The sequence below is a fragment of the Nycticebus coucang genome, chromosome 9, assembly GCF_027406575.1.
Source record: "Nycticebus coucang isolate mNycCou1 chromosome 9, mNycCou1.pri, whole genome shotgun sequence".
NCBI lineage: Eukaryota > Metazoa > Chordata > Mammalia > Primates > Lorisidae > Nycticebus > Nycticebus coucang.
In genome coordinates this window covers 93,442,732-93,469,250 of record NC_069788.1, presented here as the reverse complement: position 1 = coordinate 93,469,250, position 26,519 = coordinate 93,442,732, and the positions used below count along the sequence as shown (strand labels likewise).

The 26,519-nt window shown below is 36.5% G+C and overlaps 1 protein-coding gene across 4 annotated transcripts in view; it reads right to left on the bottom strand.

The window, feature by feature from the left end:
- The window catches only part of RPS6KA5 (ribosomal protein S6 kinase A5), a 208,092-nt gene that overhangs the window by 63,306 nt on the left and 118,267 nt on the right, over positions 1–26,519 (bottom strand). For 2 of the 4 annotated variants that reach the window (XM_053603096.1, XM_053603100.1), the window contains exons 4-5: positions 19,371–19,486; positions 15,630–15,737 (exon numbers count right to left, since the gene is read on the bottom strand). The exons of 1 other annotated variant lie outside the window; for it this stretch is intronic. In XM_053603096.1, coding sequence (XP_053459071.1) covers positions 15,630–15,737; positions 19,371–19,486 — 224 coding nt within the window. The remainder of the gene's footprint in view (positions 1–15,629; positions 15,738–19,370; positions 19,487–26,519) is intronic. One more of the 4 variants, XM_053603097.1, reaches the window with a different exon arrangement.

Sequence of the window (26,519 nt, the reverse complement as noted above, 5' to 3'; positions counted from 1 at the left end):
GGCCAAACTGCAACAAAAAATAGCCAGGTGGGCAGCGCCTGTAGCTCAAAGGAGTAGGGCGCCAGCCCCATATGCCAGAGGTGGTGGGTTCAAACCCAGCCCCGGCCAAAAACTGCAAAAAAAAAAAGGAAACCAAAAAAACCCCCCCAAAAATAGCCAGGCATTGTGGTGGGGGCTTGTAGTCCCAGCTACTCAGGAGGCTGAGGCAAGAGAATTGCCTAAGCCCAAGAGCTGGAGTTGCTGTGAGCTGTGACGCCATGGCATTCTATGGGGGTGACAAAGTGAGACTCTGTCACTAAAAAAAAAAATTAAATAGAGTCATAATCATAAAAGAAACATTTCACTAGAGAAATAATTATTCCAAGCCTGAATATCCTCACAAAGTTTTGAAGAGGCTCAAAATATATGAAAGAAAAATACAGATGTCCTCAAAGTTCCACAGAAAGGGAAAATGGAATTTGTAGCTAGATGTGCCATTATTCACAAAATATTCATTATAAATTTTACATGCATAATGAACATTTTATAAATAAAGGTACATTTAGCTACCATTTCCCATTTTCCCTGTGTATGACAACCTTGTAGATCATCAAGGAGAAATGGACAAATACCCAATCACGGTGGGTATTTTAATACCTCTCTCTTAAAACTGATGGGTCAAGCAAGAAAAATATTAGTAAAGGTACAAAGGATATGAATGATGTTCATGAAAATACACAAAACCATATAACCAACAATTAGAGAGGTATAGTCTTTTCTTATATATGTGGTACACTTACAACAATTGTCATGTACTAGGTTGCAAAGCAAATCTCATATGCTATTGAAAAGAAATAATACATTTTGTTGTCCAATCACTAAGTAATAAAATCAGAACTTACTTACAAAGACATAACCAAAATATCCTTATATTTGAAAACCTACAAACACATTTCTAAATAATTCACGCCCCTCCAAAATGAGTATTAGATGAGTATTAGAATAAAAATAAAAATATAACATATCAGAATTTGTGGGATGCAGCTAGCATTCTTTGACATTCATATATTAAAAAATAAAGATTAAATTTTAGCGAGCTAGATATGCAACTCGAAAGTTTAGAAAAAGAATATGAAAGAAACTTACAGAAATTAAAAGGAACAAAGTAATAAAAGAACATAATTAAAGAAATAGAAAAAACTTCAGAGGCTTAAAAAAGCTAACTCTTACAAAAGACTAATGAAATGGACAAACCTTAGGCAAAGTGATCAGGAAAATTAAAAATCAACAATATTGGCAATTTAAAAGGGAATATTACTATAGTTACAATAAATTTTTAGAAGGTAAGAAAATTCTAAACAAACTGGTATTAAGAATTTTAAAAAGACCAAATATGTTTTCTACAAAAATGTAACTTAACAAAATTGACTCAATAATAAATTAAAAATATAATCCATAAAAGTGTAACTTATCAAAATTGACCCATGAAATTAAAAGCCTAAATATACCTATACATGTTGTTTTTAAATGAAATCAATACTTGAAAAGCTATTCGCACTGTAAAAGTAAAAAAGAAAAAAGAACAAGAAAATACAGGCCCTGACAGATATAGAAACACATTCATCCCAGCTTTTAGAGAAAATGGATCTTTATTTTATAGAACTATTACAAATACATTTCATGATATTGGTATAACCTTGATACCAAAATCTGACAAGTGAAATATTACAAAGGAAAATTATAGGTCAACTTAGACCAGTGGTTCTCAACCTTCCTAATGACATGGACCGTTAATACAATTCCTGTGGGTCGTGACCCACAGGTTGAGAACCGCTGACTTAGACAATAAAATTCTGGCAAACAAAATCCAGCAATGTAAAAAAATATATAACATGGACAGTAAAATTTGTTCAGGAATTGAAAGATGGTCTAACACTGAACAAGAAAAAAATAATAACATAATTTACACTATTAAGAGGTTAAAGAGAAAAACTGTAAGAATTTCCTTATTATCAATAAACCTTTAGAAACTAAAAAGTAATCTACAAAAAATGTAAATACTTTATGGCTAAAAAATGTAAAAAAAATAACAATAAAAATACATTGCATACAAAACTTAGTATAAAAGCAATAAAACCAAAGCAAACTACACAATCTTTTTTTCCAGATGATCACCTCCATGTCCTTGTTTCCTACCCCTCTAACCCCCACTCACTCCATACATCCACAACAGCCTCCTCATTTTTTCACAACCACTCCAGACATAATGACACTTTAGGGCCTTAACACTGGCTGATCCTCCAGCTAGAAATCGCTTTCCTAAGATTGCTACGTGGCTCACCTTCTCACTTTCTTCATGTCTCTCCTCAGCTGTCACAACTCAGTTGCTATCTTACTGGTGAGGCCTTTCCTGACTACCCTCTTTCAAAGCACAACCTCTTCTCAGCCTGATACTTCCTATTCCTTTTCCCTACTGTACCCGTCTTCTTACAACTTCTCAGTATCTAATACACTAAACAGATTACTTAACTTATTTACTTGCTATTGTCTGTATCCTTGTGTAGAGGAGGAATTTTTGACTATTTTGCTCATTTCTAGATCCCAACATCAAGATGGAACAGTGCCTGGATCATAACAAGTATTCAATCAATATTTGCAGAATGAATAGGAAAAATAACAAAATCTTCATAACAGAAAATATGAATAGTGAGTACAAGGATTTAGTTATTCCATTTTCTATATTTTTATTATATTTTAAATATTTTGTAGCATAAAAATTTAAAGAGAAATTTGAAAAATATAAACATTAATCACATTTATGAAATCTTATTATTCCTGGATATCTTTTGCAAAAACTATAATATATATACAAAACATTATCTGAACAAATATAATATATAATACTTAAAGTTTTATGAAAATCTCAATTCAAAAGCTGTCCCTGCTTGTACTATAATGTTATTTACACTTAATCTGCCTTAAAGGATAAATAGTAGTATGAGTAAACCTTACCAGAACCATTAATTTCTGCCATAAGAGAAAATATAAAGGGATCTTTGATGCAGACACTTGAAGGCAAAGCCATGTGTTTGCCCTCTGTCCTTTGGAAGGGATCAAAGCTCTTATCTGGGGTAAAAGAACCTCAGAAGCAATTGGCTGAAGCCAATGTGTCAGTACCTGAATCTTACATAATATTATTTGAGTAAAGGAAAAATTAGGCCAACAAAATAACACTTTGGCTGGTTTCTAGGTCTCCTACTTTCCTAACACTTCCTAACACCCCCAACTCATTGCTTGCCTTAAAATAACTAAAATTATCATACGGTCACTGATTTTGGCAAATGACTAACAGGGCTTATTAATAGAGACCTAACAGGTTTCAAGAGCACATGCAAATTCAAAATAACCATGAATATAATGTGACTACAAATCAACCATGAAGGAAGGTAGAAATGACCAAAAAGCAGACCTAAGAGAGTTGGGTTATCTTACTCTCCATGCAAACTCTGCAGGGATCTTCACCTTCACCTAGGCATCATAGGATATGTACCTTGTAAAAGTCAAAAATCTGTAAATGGTGCACCACAGGTATTAGCTAGGCATTTAACAGAGAAAGATATGTCCTACATATGTCTATCTTTCTTTGAAAGGCTTCTGTTGGTGTCTTTTGCTCACTTTTTAGTGAGGTTTATTTTTCTTGTTGATTTGTTTTAGTTCTTTGTAGACTGTGGGTATTAGCCCTTTATTGGATGTATAATATGTGAATATTTTCTCCCTTTCTTTAGGCTATTTGCTCTGTTGATTATTTCCTTTCATGTGTAGATGCTTTTTAATTTAATCAAACCCCATTTAATAATTTTTATTGTTGTTGTAATTGCCTTTGGGGTCTTAGTCATAAATTATTTTCGTAGGCCAATAGACAAATGGCCAATATACAAAAAAATGTTCAGCATCACTAATCATCAGGGGAATGCAAACAAAAACCACGGTTAGATATCACTATACTCCTGTCATGATGGCTTTTATTAAAAAGTTGAAAAACATTAGATGCCGGCACGAATGCAAAGAGAAATGAATGCTTATATGCTGCTGGCGAGACTGCGGATTAGTATAACCTCCATGGAAAATAGCACTGAAATGTCTAAAAGAACTAAAAGTAGACCCACCTTTGATCCAGCAATCCCACTACTAGGTATCTACCCAAAAGAACTCTATTTATCAAAAAGACACCTGCACTTGAATGTTTACTGCAGCACAATTTACAACTGCAAAGATGTAGAATCAACCCAAGTAACTATCAATTCATGAGTGAACTAAGAAAATATGGTATCTATATGCCACAGAGTACTATTCAGCCATAAAAATGAAGTATTAATGTCTTTTGGATAGAACTAGAGACCATTATCCTAAGTAAAATATATCGAGAATGGAAAAACAAACACCATATATACTCCCTAATAATTTGTAACTAACTGATGGGCACACATGGGCACAGAAAGAAATAAAAATTGTTGGAAATTAAGAAGGGAGATAGGGGAGGTGGAGAGAGGTGAAAACCTCTACCCAACAGGTACAATGAACAATATTCAGGTGATGGGAACACATATAGCCCTGACTAAAGCATTTTAAAGCTTTCCATGTAACGCAACATTTATGTTCCCTTAATACTATGAAATAAAAAAATAATTTAAAAAAACTTCCTATGAATAAGAAAATAATTTAAAATTCTCAGCCACATATTTTAATTTTATCCATAGTAATTTGAAATCTGAACAATACTTCTTATAAGTTGAAATGGATATTTAAAGTGTTTTGCACTTTATAAAGTATTTCATGAGCATTAATTGTGTCCATATGACAACCCTACAGATTAGATATAATATCACTTTTATTATTTATATTTATGATACTCCTGTATTGGGAAGTGGAGAACTAAAAATCCTCCCTTGACTTCAATATATTTGTTCTCTACATTACACCAAAATGCCTCTTGTATGTTCAAAGAATTAGTCAATAAATAACATTATCTGAATTACACACAGGTTAGATTTTTCTAATTCTAGAAAGATAAAATAGTCACACGCCTTTTCCATTAAGTATAGAACCATGACAATAGGCTATAATTAACTTATTTCTGTTTTAAATGTTGAGAATATTATTTTTCTTGAACAAAACTTCCAGTTTTACGTATCTATGTGGGGATTCATGTTAATGATCTGTTTAAGAAATGTTCCAACTTTCATCGTCAAACAATGTGTATACCATTATTTAACTATAAAGTAATTACTAACACATGCATGTGTTATGTTTTACATTATCAGCTTATAAATAAGAAGGGACACAATTTTGCCAAACTATCTTTATCATACATCTTTCCTTTTTAATTTTTTATTTTTTTGAGACAGAGTCTCACTATGTCACCCTTGGTAGGGTGCTGTAGTGTCACAGCTCACAGCAACCTCAAACTCTTGGGCTTAAGCAATTCTCTTGTCTCAGCCTCTCAAGTACCTGGCACTACAGGCGCCCGCCACAAAGCCCAGATTTTGTTGTTGTTGTTGTTGTTGTTGTTGCAGTTGTCATTGTTGTTTTAGCTGGCTCAGGCTGGGTTCGAACCCGCCAGCCTCGGTGTATGTGACTGGTGCCATAACCACTGTGCTATGGGCACCGATCCACTTACAGTCTTTTTTTCAAACTACCTTTAAGGTCTTGAACGTTAAAATACCCAGCAGCTTGTCTGACTCACAGTAAGATCTCAACAAATGTTTACTAAACTGTATTATATATATAAAAAAAAAACCTACAGAAGACATCTACTGGCCTGCAGATATTTAGAACTGTCTTCTTTATTCTCAGAATCTTATAGGATTTATCAAATTTTGTGGTTGAGAAAGGAACATATCAGTAAAATTATCAAATTTTATAAAATGTTCATTATCATATAAAAGATGTTTGAGGTTTCTAAGAAAATAAATTTTACATAGTATATAAACTGGGCTAGCAAACTATTATTTAGAAATACTTATATGACTATTTGACAAATACCTCTGGAATATAGGCTCATGGGAGAAGGAAATTGTTGTGATCACCACTATATTTCTAGAGTCTAGTATAGTATCTGGCAACAAGAGGTATTAAATAAATACATTTTGAATTACTAAATTAATGAATATACAGAGATGAGTATCATACCATGAACATAAACATCAAACATATATTAAAAGTCAATTTCTGAAAATTAAATATAAACATATTTCCCAGACCAAATGAAATCAGTATTTATAATATCTAAAATTGCAAGAAGCAGATTTGGCTAGGAGAAAATCAGTTCAGTTTTGGAGATGTTTGAGAAGCCTGTGAAAGAGTCAAGTGGAGATAACACAATATAGGCATATTTGGGTCTTGAGCGCAGAAGACAGGTAAGGGTTGGCCATATACTCTATTTGAGAATCAGCAGCATATAAGGAGAAAGTACAGCATAAAAGGAGAAGAATGCCTATTACTGAGCTGTGAAGAGCCCTCAGGTAGAAAAGAAAAAGTGTGCAGAACACGGTATGAGAGAGAATGAGGGAAAGTCAGGGAAGTATCATGTCACAGAGCCAAGGTGAGAGGCAATTTCTACTAGTAGGCAGTCAAGTAAGACAAGGACCAAAAAGTGTTAAGCTGGAGGTGGGCAGTGATGCTGACGAGAACACTTTCAGTCAATGGTAAGAGGTGCACCAGCCACACTGGAGTAGACGGAGGAGTGAGTGGCATGTGGGCAGGTAGAGACAACATACAGAAAGATGCTGATAACACAGAACAACAGGACTCACATAGATGGGAATGTGGGATTTTGAGGGTTTTTTTCTTTTAATTTGTTTATCAGTTAGTCCATCCCTTTCTCCATTTTTTAAATTTTAAGATAGGAGAGACTAAGCAATGCTTAAATGATGACAGAAAAGGTCAAAGAGGAAGAGGTTAAAGAGGAAAGGAAACAGAGATAGATCTTAGGAACCAAAGAGACCGAGTAGAAAAAAGAGAAAAAAGAAATCTGTTCCAAGAAAGATGATATTCTGATATAAGTGAGTTGGGCTAGAGTGTGAAACCCAAAAGAAATGATAGCTAATCAAAACAAATGGCTTCATGACAATATTTTTTTAAGCTAGAAAGGGCCTAGGTAGGGAAACTTGCTCAATAGATGCTGGTGGATTCAGAGGACCAAAAGACCAATTGATCAAGGTTTAGGAGACTGAGCAAAGGAAAATTCCTACCTGAGCCCTGAAAGCTAAATCTGAAGCCTGGCATGACAATATGTCCTCTATGGGTAAGAGGAAAAATGAGAGCAATGTGACTGTGAAGCTTAATAGAGGTAGGTTGTATTCAGTGAACAATAAGGATACCTAGCGATTACTTGTCTACTTTAGCTTGAGCCCCAATATTTCATTTTTACACCCGAGCAACTAGGTGCTCAAAGATTATGATAGCTGATTGGAATCCCCTTCATTCCCTTGAGGGGTGGCTGTCACCTAGGACTAACAGAAAGACATGAGTCTTCTCTTGTGAGGCAATGCCCTGGCTGATTTAGTCACACAGCATTTATGACCAATTTGTATCACCGTATTAATACCTAACAACTCTGGTCAATGTTGGCTTTTGTTTGTGTAGTTTTGTTTTGTGTTCTAACCTTTTTCTATTCTCCAGGGCCAAAGTCTGCTTTCACGTAGTGATGAATGACCCAGCCATACACCTATAAACAGTAGATTCATTAAGTGATTCCTTTTTTTTCAGACAGAGTCTCACTCTGTTGCCCCAGGCTCTCAAATTAGGAAAAGAGAAAAAAGGAGAGGAGAGAAGAGAGGAGAGGGGAGGGGATGGAAGGGGAGGGGAGAAAAGAAAACTCCTCGGTTCAAGCAACCTCCTCCTTCAGCCTCCATAGTAGATGGGACTATAATACTCGCCACTACGCCTGACTAATTTTTTCTATTTTTAGTAGAGACAGAGTCTCACTCTTGCTCAGGGTTGTCTTGAACGCCAGAGCTTAAGCATTCCTCCCACCTCAGCCTTCCAGTGTTAGGATAACAGGCATGAGCCACTGCACCTGGCCAAGTGATTTCTTTTTATTGTTTTATTAGCAGAACCTAGCCTACTGTCTAGTTAGCACACAGGAAGTTCTCAACAAACATTGATAGAATGAATGAGCAAAGGAATGAACGTTTCTATGGAATGACAAAAAGTGATCCCAAATCTCTCTCTACGGGGGAATCTGACACCTCTATATGTATACTAAAATACAATTAAGAAAATCCTGGCATGGGCTGGGCTTGTCAAGACACAGGTTTCTCTGGAGATCCAGGTTGGCCAGTTCACTGGCAAAACACCCAACTGACAGCACCTGCAGATTCTTTTTGGTTTCTCAGAGAGAAATCCTCCTGTCTGTGAAGGAGGCTTACTTTCTATATGGTATCCTCATCCTTAGCTGTGCCCGCTGTCCTTGAATCCACAGACTGTTTCAGCCTTTCCTGCGGGTGAAAAAGCCACGGCTGCTTATGTGGATAGGGACAAAGATAGGGTGTGGGGGTTACCCGTTTCTTTCTTTTTTTTTTTTTTTTGAGACAGAGCCTCAAGCTGTCACCCTGGGTAGAGTGCAGTGGCATCACAGCTCACAGCAACCTCCAACTCCTGGGCTCAAGCGATTCTCTTGCTTCCGCCTCCCAAGTAGCTGGGACTACAGGTGCCCACCACAACACCCACCTATTTTTTGGTTGCAGCCAATCCTTGTTGTTTGGTGGGCCCGGGTTGGATTTGAACCCACCAACTCAGGTGTATGTGGCTGGCACCTTAGCTGCTTGAGCCACAGGTGCCAAGCCAGCTACCTGTTTCTTATACAGACTTCTGACCAATCCTTCTGAGTTCTGCATCACCTGGACTCCTACTTTGAGGGATACTTGGGGGTCGCCAAGTCCTGAGCCTTTCCGGGAGGTCAGAAGTACAAATCAGGTTTTAGGCTTCTCACATCACTGGTTTAGGATGTATCTGGGATGCCAGATGGTTATGAGTCTCTTTGCTGTCCATCTTCCAAAATGTGGTTGCTATTTCTATTCTCCCTTTTGAGTGCATTCCTATTATACCCTTTTATTCATACTTTTTACTTTAGTGGAGTTAGTGAGGAAGCCACAACATGTTTAATCTGCTAAATTCACAGCTTCATGAAGGCAGAGATGATTTCCATTTTATTTATCATCATATTGTCTAGTTCCTAGCATAGTAGAGATGATCAACACATATTCATTGAATAAATGAACTGAATAAAAATAGATATGATAAAAATATCTGGAAATTTACTTTTAATAATTTCAGCACTTATTTCAATTGCCTATGATTGCTTTGGCAATATTCCAAAACATAATCAGAAATAGATATACCTAGTTTAGAACCCAAGAATGATGTATTTGATAACAATAAAGTCCTTTACTACAAAAATTTTACGATTCCATTATCTGAAAGTTATTGGATGCAGGTGAGACTGGAGCTGCTACAACCATCTTGCTGTCAGCTGAGGATGAGCTGACGCACAGGGCAGAGAACAGCAAGGGACTCTCAGAGAAGACGGGACAGAGCCACTGGGTTAAGTCTTTCAGAGGCTCCCGTCCAGAAGGAGAGTTAAAGGACAGAAATTTAGCAAGTAACCTGGTGGATTAGAGCTATACCAAAAGAGAAGGTTGAAGAACGCACTATCAACCCCACTGAGGCGAGCTGCGATCCCAAGGATACAAACAAAAGGGCTCACTCCTGGATATTCCAGAGCCACACCCCCGTCTCCCTGGGCAACCAGAGGAGGCCAGGCATCTACTCAGGTGGCAACCACCATGGAACAGATCTGGGATGGAAACGCAGGCTGCCTGAGACCTCAACCCAGAGTAACTGTTTCACTAGGATCGAACAGAGACCAGCTGAAAACAAGACAGAGCCACTTAGCCACACCACACCTAGCAGGGCCCCAGTTTCTTAGGCCATAGCACTGTACGGGTCCTCGACAAAGCTCCAGGGGAAAAATCAAATGGTGTAAAACAATTATGGGGTGGAATCAGCGGAAAAACTCTGGTAACATGAATAACCAGAATAGATCAACCCCCCCAAGGAAAGATAATGGCAGATGTAACTGACAATTCCATTCATAAACAGCTGGCCAAGATGTCAAAAATCGAATTCAGAATTTAGCTTGCAAACAAGATTAACAGAATGGAGGAAAAGTTGGAATTAGAAATTCGAGGAGCAATTCAAAAGTCAGAATTGGAAATTTGAGGAGAAATTCAAAAGTTGTCTCAAGAATTTAACGAATTTAAAGACAAAGCAACCAAAGATTTTGATGCACTAAAGAAAGAATTTGCAGCTCTCAAAGATCTGAAAAATACAGTAAAATCCCTCAGTAACAGAGGGGAGCAAGCAGAAGAAAGGATTTCTGACATTGAAGACAAAGCCTTTGAATGCTCCCAAATCTCAAAGAGGAAGAGAAATGGAGAGCAAAAACGGATCATTCTCTCAGAGAGCTCTGGATAATTCGAAGAAGGCTAATATCTGCTTCGTTGGAATCCCTGAAAGTGATAAAGTGGCCTCACAAGTCATAGAAGACCTTCTCCATGAAATTATGAAGGAGAAATTTCTAGACATGCCAAGAGTTTCTGAAATTCAAATAGCAGTTTCAGAACCCCAGCACAACTCAATCCGAATAAGAAATCCCCCAGGGATATCATAATTAACTTCACTAAACTTAATATGAAGGAGAAAATTCTCAAAGCAGCCAGACGTAAGAAATCCATTACCTACAAAGGGAAGAATATTAGAATGACTGCAGATCTCTCTGCTGAAACTTTTCAAGCCAGAAGAGGGTGGTCATCGACTTTTAATCTCCTAAAGCAAAATAACTTTCAACGCAGGATCCTGTATCCAGCTAAACTGAGTTTCATTTATGATGGAGAAATTAAATACTCTAATGACATTCATATGTTGAAGAAATTTGCCATAAACAAACCAGCTCTTCAGGATACTTTCAGACCTATGCTCCATAATGACCAGCCCAATCCTCTACCACAAAAGTAAACTTACTCAGAAACTTTTGATCAAACTCCAACTCCCACAGTGGCGAAAGGATTAAAAATGTCTGCTGGACTTTCGAAAAACTCGATACCCAAAATTTTACCAGACTTATCAATATTCTCCATTAATGTGAACGGCTTAAACTGTCCACTAAAGAGGCACAGGTTAGGTGACTGGATACAAAAACTCAGGCCAGATATTTACTGCATACAAGAGTCACATCTTACCTTAAAAGATAAATATAGACTCAGGATGAAAGAATGGTTGTCCACATTTCAGGCAAATGGTAATCAGAAAAAAAGCAGGTGTTGCAATTATGTTTGCAGATACAATAGGCTTTAAACCAACAAAAGTAAGGAAGGATAAGAATGGTCACTTCATATTTGTTAAGGGTAATACTCAATATGATGAGATTTCAATTATTAATATCTATGCACCCAACCAGAATGCACCTCAATTTATAAGAGAAACTCTAACAGACACGAGCAACTTGATTTCCTCCAGCTCCATAATAGTTGGAGATTTGAAAACTCCGTTGGCAGTGCTGGATTGATCCTCCAATAAGAAGCTGAGCAAAAAAAATTTGGATTTAAACCTAACCATTCAAAAAAAAAATAAACCTAACCATTCAACATTTGGATTCAGCAGACATCTACAGAACATTTCATCCCAATAAAACTGAATACACATACTTCTCATCAGCCCACAGAACATACTCCAAAATCGATCACATCTTAGGTCACAAGTCTAACCTCAGTAAATTTAAAGGAATAGAAATTATTAATTGCATCTTCTCGGACCACCATGGAATAAAAGTTGAACTCAGTAACAACAGGAATCTGCATACTCATACAAAAACATGGAAGTTAAATAACCTTATGCTGAATGATAGCTGGGTCAGAAATGAGATTAAGAAGGAAAATGCCAAATTTTTGGAACAAAACGACAATGAAGACACGAATTATCAGAACCTCTGGGATACTGCAAAGGCAGTCCTAAGAGGAAAATTTATAGCACTGCAAGCCTTCCTCAAGAGAAAGGAAAGAGAGGAAGTTAACAACTTAATGGGACATCTCAAGCAACTGGAAAAGGAAGAACATTCCAACCCCAAACCCAGTAGAAGAAAAGAAATAACCAAAATTAGAGCAGAATTAAATGAAATTGAAAAAAAAAATTATACAACAGATCAATAAATCAAATAGTTGTTTTTTTGAAAAGGGCAACAAAATAGATAAACCTTTGGCTAACCTAACCAGGAAAAAAAGAGTAAAATCTCTAATCTCATCAATCAGAAACGACAAAGACAAAATAACAACAGACTCCTCAGAAATTAAAAAAATCCTTAATGAACATTACAAGAAAGTTTATTCTCAGAAATATGAAAATCTGAAGGAAATTGACCAATATTTGGAAGCACGTCACCTTCCAACACTTAGCCAGAATCAAGTGGAAATGTTGAACAGGCCTATACCAAGTTCTGAAATAGCATCAACCATACAAAATCTCCCTAAAAAGAAAAGCCTGGGACCAGATGGCTTCACGTCAGAATTGTACCAAACCTTTAAAGAGGAATTAGTACCTGTATCACTCAACCTGTTCCAAAATGTAGAAAAAGAAGGAAGACTACCCAACACGTTCTATGAAGCAAATATCACCCTGATCCCCAAACCAGGAAAAGACCCAACAAGGAAAGAAAATTATAGACCAATATCACTAATGAATATAGATGCAAAAATATTCAACAAGATCCTAACAAACAGAATCCAGCAACACATCAAACAAATTATACATCATGACCAAGTCGGGTTTATCCCAGGGTCTCATGGCTGGTTCAATATATGTAAATCTATAAATGTAATTCAGCACATAAACAAATTAAAAAACAAAGACCATATGATTCTCTCAATTGATGCAGAAAAAGCTTTTGATAACATCCAACATCTCTTCATGATCAGAACACTTAAGAAAATTGGTATAGAAGGGACATTTCTTAAACTGATGGAGACCATCTACAGCAAAACCACAGCCAATATCGTATTAAATGGAGTTAAAATGAAATCATTTCCACTCTGATCAGGAACCAGACAAGGCTGCCCATTGTCTCCATTGCTTTTTAGCAATATACAATTTTAATGCAATCCCTCTTAAAGCTCCATTGTCATACTTTAAAGATCTTGAAAAAGTAATACTTTGTTTTATATGGAATCAGAAAAAACCTCGAATAGCCATGACATTACTGAGAAATAAAAACAAAGCAGGAGGAATCACGCTACCAGACCTCAGACTATACTATAAATTGATAGTGATCAAAACAGCATGGTACTGGCACAAAAACAGAGAAGTAGATGTCTGGAACAGAATAGAGAACCAAGAGATGAATCCAGCTACTTACTGTTATTTGATCTTTGACAAACCAATTAAAAACATTCAGTGGGAAAAAGATTCCCTATTTAACAAATGGTGCTGGGTGTACTGGCTGGCAACCTGTAGAAGACTGAAAATGGACCCACACCTTTCACCATTAACTAAGATAGACTTTCACTGGATTAAAGATTTAAACTTAAGACATGAAACTATAAAAATACCAGAAAAGAGTGCAGGGAAAACCCAGAAATCGGTCTGGGTGAGTATTTTATGAGGAGGACCCACCTGGGGCAATCGAAACAGCTTCAGAAATACACTACTGGGACCTGATCAAACCATAAAGCTTCTGCACAGCCAAGAACACAGTAAGTAAAGCAAGTAGACAGCCCTCAGAACGGGAAAAGATATTTGCAGGTTATGTCTCCAACGAAGGTTTAATAACCAGAATCCACAGAGAACTCAAACATATAAGCAAGAAAAGAACAAGTGATCCCATCACAGGCTGGGCAAGGGATTTGAAGAGAAACTTCTCTGAAGAAGACAGGTGCACGGCCTACAGACATTTGAAAATGCTCATCATCTTTAATCATCCGAGAAATGGAAATCAAAACTACTTTAAGATATCATCTAACTCCAGTAAGATTAGCCCATATCACAAAATCCCAAGACCAGAGATGTTGGCATGGATGTGGAGAAAAGGGAACACTGCTACACTGCTGGTGGAAATGCAAACTAATACATTCCTTTTGGAAAGATATTTGGAGAACAGTTAGAGAACTAAAAATAGATCTGCCATTCAATCCTATAATTCCTCTACTAGGCATATACCCAGAAGACCAAAAATCACATCGTAACAAAGATATTTGTATCAAATGTTTATTGCAGCCCAATTCATAATTGCTAAGTCATGAAAAAGCCCAAGTGCCCATCGATTCACGAACGGTTTAATAAATTCTGTTATATGTACACCATGGAATATTATGCAGCCTTAAAGAAAGATGGAGACTTTACCTCTTTCATGTTTACATGGATGGAGCTGGAACATAATCTTCTTAGTAAAGTATCTCAAGAATGGAAGAAAAAGTATCCAATGTACCCAGCCCTACTATGAAACTAATTTATGGCTTTCACATGAAAGCTATAAACCAGTTATAACCTAAGAAAATAGGGAAGTGGGAAAGGGAGGGGAGGGAGGGTGGAGGTGGGCAGAGGGAGGGTGATTGGTGGGATTACACCTGTGGTGCATCTTACAAGGGTATATGTGAAACTTAGTAAATGTAGAATGTAAATGTCTGAACACAATAACTAAGAAAATGCCTGGAAGTCTATGTTAACCAGTGTGATGAAAATGTGTCAAACGGTCTATAAAAGCAATGTATGGTGCCCTATGATTGCATTAATGTACACAGCTATGATTTAATAATAAAAAATTAAAAAAACATTAAAAAAATTTCACTATGAGTCTGTATTCTATACCAATAAATTTCTGGACATAACCGAAATTTGCATCCAAATTTACTTAGTTATCTCGAATAACTAGTGATGTAATATGATTTTTATTACAACTGCTACAAAAATAGCATTTAATTACCACTAATAGGTATACAATTTTCAATGTAATTAGATATATTTATAATATTGAACAAAGTTCTAATTAAAATTGACAATGTACAGTCTTCTATATGTAAAACCTGCACATTAGTTACTATATTTTAACTCACTTTGAGCAAAAAACAGCAAGATTATTAACAATTTAGGTCTAATAGATATTTGTAATTTTTGTCAAGTAAATTCAAAGGGCCTTCATAGCATGTCCTACTTTGTAATTATAATGTAAACTTATGTACTTTGTTTTGTGATTTTTTTATTGGTTATCGTTTAAGCCATAATTCCCCTAAAGGGACAAACGAGCTATGCCATTTTTCAGTTACACTTTATATATTTTATGGGGAAAGTTAAATGCATAGTTGTTACTTTTCAACTGAGGAATTCTGATACATCCATCAAAGGTTTACCACAATTCTAACAGGATTATTCCATGGCAATTTTAAACTAAAAATTTTTGCAATTATTCATATGAAAATGTTCACCTGGGCAAACCTTCACAAAAGTCTATAATCCATATGGCACTGTTCTAGTAAATATTCTGTAGCTAATATTTCATCCTTGTTTATACTGTAATTACTAACTTCAAATTGAAATATTATACTCACTTCATCAGCCACAAACTCCTTACTCAGACCAAAATCTGTCAGCACCACATGGCCATTAGAATCAAGCAGAATATTCTCAAGCTTAATGTCACGGTATATAATCCCCAACTGCAAAAACAAGCAAATAAACATTTCAAAATAGTTTCCAAAAAATGATTTAGGACAGTCTTTCTTATTTACCTTTTTTTAAAAAAGGCATCACCCCCCTCAGAATCCTATGATGGCTGGGGGCTCATCCGCAGACTCCCTGGACCTCTCCCTGGACTTCTTCATGTTCTTAGGAATACTTGTCTACTCCTGTGGAACCAGCTTCTTCAGGGCCTCCTTGTTAACAACTGTTTCTTTTCTTTTTTATTTTTTTTGAGACAGAGCCTCAAGCTGTCACCCTGGGTAGAGTGCTGTTGCATCATAGCTCACAGCAACCTCCAACTCCTGGGCTTACGCAATTCTCTTGCATTAGCCTCCCAAGTAGCTGGGACTACAGGTGCCTGCCACAACGCCCGGCTATTTTTTGGTTGCAGCCGTCATTGTTGTTTGGCGGGCCCAGGCTGGATTCGAACCTGCCAGCTCAGGTGTATGTGGCTGGCGCCTTAGCCCCTTGAGCCACAGGCACTGAGCCTTAACAACTATTTCTTCCCAGCGCTGAGCTTCTTATTTCATTCTCACTCCAGACGATCTGCAGGTGCTTTCTCAGCTAGTTCTTGTCCATCACTTTGTAATGGCTTCAGAAGCCTTTCCTGACTAACCAGATCCCACCCTGGTCACCTCCTTGCTTTTCATTCCACAGCACCTACGTATGCATTGGTCTGACCTATAAATGATTAATGTTTTCTAGGTAATTCCTATTTGCCTCAACGTGCCTATTTCCTAACTGTTTTTCACTTTTCATGAATTTATCCAATAATATGCATAGTGCTATGTGTCTAAAAGGTAATTAATAAAGGCTTGTTCAATAAAAGACTCTTAAACATAAAGACTCATCAGGTTAATTTTAATTGAACTTCAGTTCTAAATAAGCAAAGCAAATCAATTTAATAATATTTATAGCTCTCTATTTTCTTTTTCATATTAGTTTTATAGCAAAACATTTCAGCTATTACTTTGGCTACATAACATCAATCAAGCTCAGTTGATTGATGATAACCCTAACCCTAAGAGGAGCTTAGGTGAATTGTTTCATGTTTTTAGGTAAGCCAGTTTGAATTAAATATCTTTAAGCTTAGAAATATTACTTTTCTCAACACCAAGTATATGAAAAAGTTCTTAATAATCTCTTAAAATTGAAATCAAGGATGGCACACCTCTTAGGGGCGGGACACAAGTATAAGAGGGACTTTATGTAACAAATGCAATCAGTATAACCTAATTCTTTGTACCCTCAATGAATCCCAAACAATAAAAGCAAACAAATTTAAAAAAAAACTGAAATCAAAATTGCCCAAAGAAAATCACTAGGCAATTTTCCTTCAAGAACCTTCATGTTTTATTAAGAAAGACAGGAAAGAAAATACCTAGAGTCTACAATGAACGTACATTTTTGACTTGAAGTACTACATGCACCTAACACTCACAGTGCTTTAGTTTTTAAAACAATGTCTTTGAAAAAGATCTTAGGAACAAATTATTTACTATCATGTTTTACTTCCAAGTAAACATCCATTTTTGCCTCTTCAGCGTAGCCCAGTGAGAGGAGCTATATCAAGATTAGCACTGCTGGCTTTGTGTTATACTTGTCTCTATTACTGCTATGCTTATCTTTTTAGCGTCGTAATATTAAGAGAACATTAGCTGAGATCTGATTTGCTACGTTACTTTCATTCCACATCAATTATTACATTTATACTTAGTATTCGTTATGTTTTCTACTTCTGTGTTTTAACAATAATGAATGTTCATGACTTTTAATAAACATAACAGGATTAAAGTTTCACATAAATTAAAAACTGCACTTTCTAGCTTACTCATCAGAGCTCTGCATTTTGTTTGTTTTTACTCGTAGTTATGATGAGTTCTACCATTGTTTTTATAATCCAAAGAATTACATCTAATACTCCTAATTACAAATTTCAAAGGTCTTTTTTGCAGCTTATTCCTGGGTCCAATTTATTTCTTATATAAAAATGTCTTAGTTACTTCATATGCCACAAAAATAAAACACAGGCATAAAGCTTGTCACTTACTGAAAATTCTATCAGAAGAAGTACACACCTGTACTACTACTTCAGTTCTTTTTTTGTGTGTGTGAGACAGAGTCTCATTCAGTCACCCTGGGTAGAGTCCCATGGTGTCCTAGCTCACAGCAACCTCAGACTTTTGGGCTTAGAAGGATCCTCCTGCCTCAGCCTCCCAAGCCACAACACCGGGTTAATTTTTCTATTTTTAGTAGAGATGGGGTCTTGCTTTCTCTGAGGCTGGTCTTGAACTCCTGAGCTCGGGCAATCCACCTGCCTTAGCCTCCTGGACAGCTAGGACTACAGCTCTGAGCCACTGAGCTGGCTCCCACTAGCTCAGTTCTGCTCCCTACTTTTATTGCTCCTCTTCTCCCTTTGTCTTCACTGTATTGCAGCTCGGACTCCCACTGCCTTTTCACTTTCTCTCTTTGTTCTCAGACATTTTTCATTTATTATTCTTAAGATTCCTATTCTAAACCACTTCCCTTCACCTGTGCAATCTTTTTTCTGTTCCAGGTTGAATCTACCCTTTTCTTGATCACTGCCTTTTTTCTTGTATCTTTCCACCATCTTTTCTCATAGCCTCTCCCATTTATTGTCTCCATCTTGCTATTCTAACCTCCTTGCCCCTTTAGAATCATCCTTCTTCCTTTCTTTTCCCTTCAATTCTTTCCCTTTTTTTCTACACTCTTTAATCAGCACTTTAATCTCTACTTAACCTAGTTCAGGTCCTAATACAGCATGACCAAGAAGAGTAGGCTTCACGATATACCTAAATTGTCTTAATTCAGTGACTCTAACAATAGTCTGGCTAGGGTTTCTCATACACCTTTGGTAAAGATTACTTGAGGACTTTCTATCTCTATAGAAAAACATACAAGCCCAAACTATATAATACTTTGTTTCTTCAATGTTTCATTATTATGGGAAAAAGTCAAAATTCCTTGGACCAATAATATTTAAAAAGTTAAAACTGATTTTTATAGAGTTCAAAAAAGAGTCGCAAACATGAATTCCATGTAAAGATTTTTAGTAACAGAGTTCATGCTACATGGGGGATGATGGAGGAGCAGCAGGGAGGAGGTGGGGCAAGAGAGGGCGTCAGAGACAAACCGATGAAAAAGAAAGCCCAAGGGGAAGAGTGGGAAATAACTCATCTGCCCACCTTGTCAAGAAATACCCTGACATGTTCAGGCCAGGTGTGCAATGGAGTAAGCTACAACTAAGAAAATAAATATGATTTATGGTTTCATTTTATAGGTAATTTTAAGAATTAGAAATTTTATTCAGATGATACTTTTTCATAAATAAGCATTGGGATTTTTCATGAAGCCCCCAAATTGCTCAGGTCCTATCTTTTTAATCTGTATCACAACAACTACAATAAGAACACAGAATTTTTAAAAAGAGAACTATGAAATTAAGAAAATCGGCAACATTCTGTAAGTATGCTTTCCCATTCTCCACCAAGACGATGACATATAAAAACATTAGCTCTTTCAGCTCCATCATTACCTAAGTTACTAATAGATTTTTCCAAAACAGAAAACCCAAAGACGAAGTGCCTTACCTTGTGGAGATGTTCGAGGGCAAGGACAATCTCTCCAACATAGATCTGCACCTCATGCTCTGTGAAACGCTCTCTTTGAGAAAGATGAGTAAAAAGTTCTCCACCATTTATATAATCTAAAAGTAAAATACATTTTTTTCTTTCTTTGACTTGTATTCATAAATGAAACTATTTCCTTCTAATCACTTTGGATTAGCCATAGGTTCTGATTTTAAGACATCGTTTATTTTGTACAATTCTTAGTATATGCAGAATACAGTTTCATATAGATACAGCACTAGATTTGCAGATAACACAATTGCATGAGACAATGACTACCTTAAACCATAATCAAATGAATTTTCAAGAGTACTGCTGTTAAAACTAGTACATAAAACCTGAATATATTTAAATACATTTTCCCAATACAATATCTCAGAAACCCCTCCCATCACTATAAAATGAATACCTAATTTACTTTGGAGTACCAAAGTATCAGCCACTGGGAAAACCAAAACACACAAAACATAAAAGTCCCAGCCTTTATTTGTAATAGTTTCCAGTCACTATTTTTAAGATCTGTAGGCAGATTCCCTATTTTCCAGAATTGTCTATACACTTACAAAAATTTGTATTAGGCAGCAAGCCTTCTTGCTCCTCCATTTAGCCCCAAAGTAAAAGTAGGACAACTTGGCCAAATCAAAGATTATGAAACTAGAAGACTCTCATTTCCCTTTCTATTTGTCCTATTTATCCAATAGGAATAAAGAAATTGGAGATAAAAGGCTACATTAATAAATAAAAAGGGAGCTAGTGAATTAATAAAACCAACCAATTAAGTTAATAATTGGCTCCGAAAAGACATTTATTGATAAACTAAAAACTTATTTTTCATTATTTTAGGTAACAAGTAAACAAGTTAATGTTAGAAATTGCTCAAAATCCTACAGAATAATAAACTTTTTGCTAAATATTACAAAACTTTTTTTAATTTAAAAATTATAAATGTCACCAGAAACTAACCACTACTACATTAACACATAACATTTATGTGTGAGAAATAATCTACCTCTAAAAATAGTCACAAATGTAGTTTAAAGCTATTTTTTCCTGAAAATTTTGAAACTATATCCCAAATATATTCACTTAAGTTTACCACACTCAAACTAGAGCAAATTCTTCATTAACTCCCCAATTTTTCTTTTATCTTGACCATTTAACTTCAAATTTCAAAAAGCAGATGCAATAGAATTAAAGAATTTTAATAGCTAGATGTTTTGTAATATATTTTATAAACCGCATGTCAGAAACAAAGCATTTCCCTTTTAAGGCTTTGTATTTTGCCCAGGAGTTTTAATTATATCTGAACACAAAGCTAATTATTAAAAAGGCGTAAAGGAACGCAGCATTCCTACAAACAATGAATTTTTTCTACATTAGTTATTTACTTAAGTTTATGCAGAAACGGTTTCTACAGACAATCATGGCACAGAAATAGGCACCCATATATCAACTGATACACCTGCACAGCCTTAAATTCAAACATCTCATCTTCTCTGGCCATTCCAGCAGAGTTGATCATTTCCTCAGAAGCTACCATCATACTCACTGTACAGCTAACACTTGCACACCTGCTTTCTCTGCTAAAGTTAGGGTCAGGCCGGGAGTAGTGGCTCACACCTGTAATCCTAGCACCCTGGGAGGCCAAGGGCTGGTGGACTGCTGGAGCTCATGACATTGAGACCAGCCTGAGCAAGAGTGAGACCCCGTCTCTACTAAAAATAGAGAAACTAGCCAGCCCTTGTGGCAAATGCCTATAGTCCCAGCTATTTGGGAGAAGGCGAGAAGACAGTTTGAGTCCAGAAGTTTAGGTTGCTGTCAGCTGTGACGCGCCACAAATGTTTTGAATATAAGTAAGTGTATGTACATTCTCCTGAGAACAGTAGCTTTTATCAGATTTGCCAAGGAGTTGTGAGTCAAAACAACTTTAAGGAACATCACCTTCAAGACAGCATTGTAACTTTGAATGGAAAAGTTCCTATCAAGTTTATTTACAAACCAGAGAGTTCTGAGACCACGGAGACATCTGAGAGCAGCTCTGCCCTGACAGCCCACACCTACACCTTACCGTCCTCCGTACATATACACTTAGTGCCAAGCTCCCCCCAAGAGTTTGGACCACTTCCTCCTGCCTTTTACCCTTGTTTGGCATGGCTATCCTAGAGCTTACCTGTATTTACAATTGGACTTGTGGGGTTCAGAGCTTAAGAAGAGTAAAACACAGCAAAGGGTTGTCATTGTCAACATGCTCTCTGACTCCTGAGGATGTGCGGAAACTGGGTGTCTGGTGTCTTTATACCTCTTTGTTTATCAAGAGATCTAGCCACTCTGTTAGGGTAAGGTTGGGGCTTGTCCTTGAAACTAAAACCAACTTAGCCAGAAAGTGAAACACAAATAAGACAAAATACAGAAAAGACCATTAGAAATTTTATTAAATTTAAGCTGAATTTTAAAATTTTTATTTTCCCAAAAGAGAGTATGAGACTCAGGAATATGTCAGATTCTGGGGTTAGTGTTACCAGGGGCAACAAAATCATGAACACCCAAGTTTTAAACCCAAGGAAAACTCCCCTTACCATTTAGACTCTTGGCCCCTTCCCAAATGAGCATAAATTACATTTCTTCATATAAAAGATGTATTTAAAAGTGCAAGCTGAATAAAGCACCTGTGCAAAAACTGTAAACTCTCTCCTGCTAGAACTATTTAAGGCCTGTCTGTGTGAGTTCTTGGTCCATGCCAACTTATCCTGATCCACGCCAGCTTAACTACCCTTAACTTTTATGCCAAAATCCATTAGATTTCTGGAAACAACTCCTGAAGTCTTTGCCAATTTCTTCCACAACAAATTGCAAACTTGAGCACTTCTTTTAATTTCTTAAAGCCAATGCTGTTTTTAGTCTCTTTATTATAGGAAAACTACTAGAAATAGCAAAAGATTACTCAGTTTTTATTGATATTCCTTCAGCTTTTTGCCTCTGTGGACACACAGTGAAAACAGACTAAGTGGCATTGTTACTATAAACTCCTAGTTACTGATGTCGGTATAGAGGCATCATCTTAATAACCCCACATTGTCATGGAAAGTAGGACGGGGTCCTCACAGGTAAGAATTCGGTGATACAAAATGAGGATTTTGTGTCCCTCCCTAAGTATCACACAGCACACTGCTTCTGAGATTAGACAAAGAATAATAAGTACCAATATTGCCTGTTCTATTTAGATATGATAAATTTGATCATAATAAACAATGCTATGAAGTAGGTTCTATTAAAATAATCATATAACCCTCAAAGTAAATAGAATAATCTCCAGAGAAAAGTAAACCTCAGAGAGGCTAAATAAATCATCCAGGGTTGTACATCTCAGGAAGTGGGAGAATAAAGCTGATGAACGTGAGCAGTGTGACCGCACAGACACTGGTCTGGTATGCTCTATTACAGCTGCTTTCCAAAACAGCCTCTTCAGGTAGTTAGGACTGCCAGTTTTTCTTAGGAAAAGATCAACTATTCTGTCAAATGTATAAATGACTTAGAACCAATAATTCTAATATTTGGCTATAAAAATTGCTATCTTATGTGGTTTTCACAATTAAAATTTGAAGGACTCATCAGAATATCAAAAAGTAGGCATTCTATGTCTACTGAGGTTTTTCTTTTCTTTTTTTTTTTTAGAGACAGCATCTCACTTTGTCACCTTTGGTAGAATGCCATGGTGTCACAGCTCACAGCAACCTCCAGCTCTTGGACTTAGGTGATTCTCTTGCCTCAGCCCCCTGAGTAGCTGGGACTACAGATGCCTGCCATGACACCTGGCTATTTTTTATTTTTTTATTATTATTTTTTGTTGTTGCTGCAGTTTGGCCAGGGCCGGGTTCGAACCCTCCACCCTCGGTATATGGGGCTGGTGCCCTACTCACTGAGCCATGCGCTGCCCTACTGAGGTTTTTCTTAATGGCTACAGTAAATAATAGTTTAAACCTCTCTTTTTATTTAAATGTGCCATGCTAAAATTATCACTGACAGATTTTTATGGAATAGAACTTAATGGCTACAGTAAATAATAGTTTAAACCTCTCTTTTTATTTAAATGTGCCATGCTAAAATTATCACTGACAGATTTTTATGGAATAGAACTTAATGGCAGTAATTTACATCTATACTAGTGAACCCTGGGCTAATGAAAGAAGGACGGGTTATGGCTACAGGAATATGTAAAACTTTGCAAAAAGCTCTTTAATTTTTTCTAGAAGTTAACATCTTAACTTGCCTATCTGTTAAAGGGGATGGATCTGAATTTGGCATCACACAATAGCTATATTTATGGTTCTTGACAGAGATTAGGACCTCGATTGTCTGCAGACCAAGTATCATTAGATGTTGAATTGTTCGAAATAACGCACAAAGGACAGTGTGTGCAGTCAATATGCTATATGGCTGAGACAAAGTTAGACCAGCAGGCAGCTATAAACCTGGATTATATTGTTTTGAAAAAATTATATTCTGGGGCGGCGCCTGTGGCTCAGTGAGTAGGGCGCCAGCCCCATATGCCGAGGGTGGCGGGTTCGTTTGGACCCAGCCCCGGCCAAACTGCAACAGAAAAATAGCCAGGCTTTGTGGCGTGCGCCTGTAGTCCCAGCTGCTCGGGAGGCTGAAGCAAGAGAATTGCATAAGCCCAAGAGTTAGAGGTTGTGTGAGCTGTGTGACGCCACGGCACTCTACCTGAGGGTTGTACAGTGAGACTGTCTCTACAAAAAAAAAAAAAAAAATTATATTCTGTCTCATCTTGTTCCATAGGCTTAGATTACGAATTCTGAAGAGTTGTATAAAACTTACTATCCTTAGTCTAGGAAAGCCATTAAAAACTGTCCATTACATCATATAGTGGCTACTAAATGAATCCCTACTTAGGAAGTTTTTCCTAAGTCACAATGCCTTACCTGTGAATTTTATTTATTTTTTTAAAAGCTTATCTTAATACAATTTCAAACTTACAAAAACCAGCAATACTAATAGTTTACATTTTTCTTCGTTTGGTTTAGAATTCTGTTTTCATATGCACATATTTTTCCTGAACAAGTTGAGAATACATTGGAGACATTGTGCCCCTCCATAATATTTCAGTGTCCTCAGAGCGAGGACATTCTCTTATATAACAACAGTATAATTATCAATATCAGAACTATATTACCTTTGAAAAAGTACTATTTCCTAATCTATCATTTACTCCAGGAATGTTCTTTGTAGCTACTTTTTTCCAGTCTAGGATCTAATTCACAATGCATCAGAAATCCTATCATTTTTGTCTGGAACACTCAGTATTTCTTTTTTTCTTGATCTTGATATCTTTAGAGGATAGACCTGTTATTTGGGAGGCCAAGCCTCCATGTGTGTTTTATCTGATGTCTTTTCATGATGTATGTAATGCATTCCTAGAATGTTACCCTTTATAAAACATATCAGAAGCATGGATATTAGTTTTCTCAACATTAACTTAGATCATGTCATTAATGTGACATCACTAAAGTGGTGTTTGCCAGGTTTCTCCACTATAAAGTTACTATGTTTCTCTTTATAATTAACTGGTAAATTGTAGGGAGATAAATTGAGACTATATAAAAATATCCTGCTCCGCATCAAACTATCACCCACTCATTTCAGCATCAAGTGATAATTTTCTAACTCCATCATTCCTTCTCTATGTTGGCATTCTCCCATAAGGAAGAGCTTTCCCTTCGCCCCCATGTATTGCACTTTCTTACTTTCTAGCATAACAAGATGTTCTAGTCTCATGTTGTACTTTTCTAGGTTTTATTTTAATACACCATAGATAGATCACTATGTGCCAAGAAGTGGTACTAAGCACTCTACATACATCATTCCATTTAAGCCAAACAACTTCAGGTAAGTGACAGCACAGTCAAAGAGGTCAAATAACTGGTGTTGGGTCCTACAGCTAGGATATATTGAAACCTAGAGCTGAACTCAAGTATGGAACAGGGAAAGAAAAATGCATGTTCAAAGAGGAGTGAGTGGATTATTTGGTTTGTCTAGAGCACAGGTATCAGAGCACAACAGCGGGAGACTGAGGAGGAAAAGACAGGCTTACCCTGGGACAGACTGTTTTGAAAGCCTGACTTTGAAGTTTACACTATGGAGTTTACATCTTCTTCAAGTAAATGGCAATCACGGGGAGAATTCAAACAGTGGAATAACCCAGGCACAGTTATGTGGTTAAAAGACTAATCAAATAATAATGTAAAGGACAGACTGGAAAGGATCAAAAGAGGTCAAAAAACGTTAGTGCTATTTCTAATTTTCTGATACTAAAAATAATGCTGCTTCTCTAGAAATACCAAAAAATCAACACATGTGGGCTTGAGCTGTATATAGAAATGAAGTCAAAAAAAAAAAAAAAGAAATGAAGTCACACGGTCTGTCTACAAACTAGCTATACCTTTGAACTTGAACACTTTTTTTGACTCGCTGAGCCTCAGATAACCTCATCTGTAAAGATGATAATCCACTCCTTGAAGGGTTGCTTACAAAGACTGAAGATAACATACGGAAAATACCAAGAGTGGTGCCTCATACCAAGTAAATACTACAAAATCTAAAAGTTACAATAAAAAATACTTTCCATCTTCATCTAAAAGTCTTTGTGACTGTGGACATGGGCATCTAGGATTTCCTGGTCTACAATCTTAGTTTGTACTGACAATCTCATTCCTCTAATATTTATAATAATAAAAACAATAAGAAAATAATGCTACAAGAAATACCCTTGTACATGTACCTTCTATTTCAGAAGGTATAGATTGGTAGGTTAGATTCCTAAAATTGGATTGGTGACTCACAACATGCATACATATTAAATTTTGATAGTTGCTGCCAATTTTTGATGAAGAATACTTTCCTTAAAAAGGCTAAAGCCGTTTATAGCCCCCACCGACAGTGAATACATGCCCTTTTAAAAGGTCTAACTGTTGTTGCCATCAATGTCTTTATTTTTTTGCCAATCCGATAGGCACTTCCAAGATACAGAAAATTGTAAGGTACAGAAGAAAGGAGAGGGGAAGAAACTTTGAGAGTTTGAAGCAACTAGACCTGATA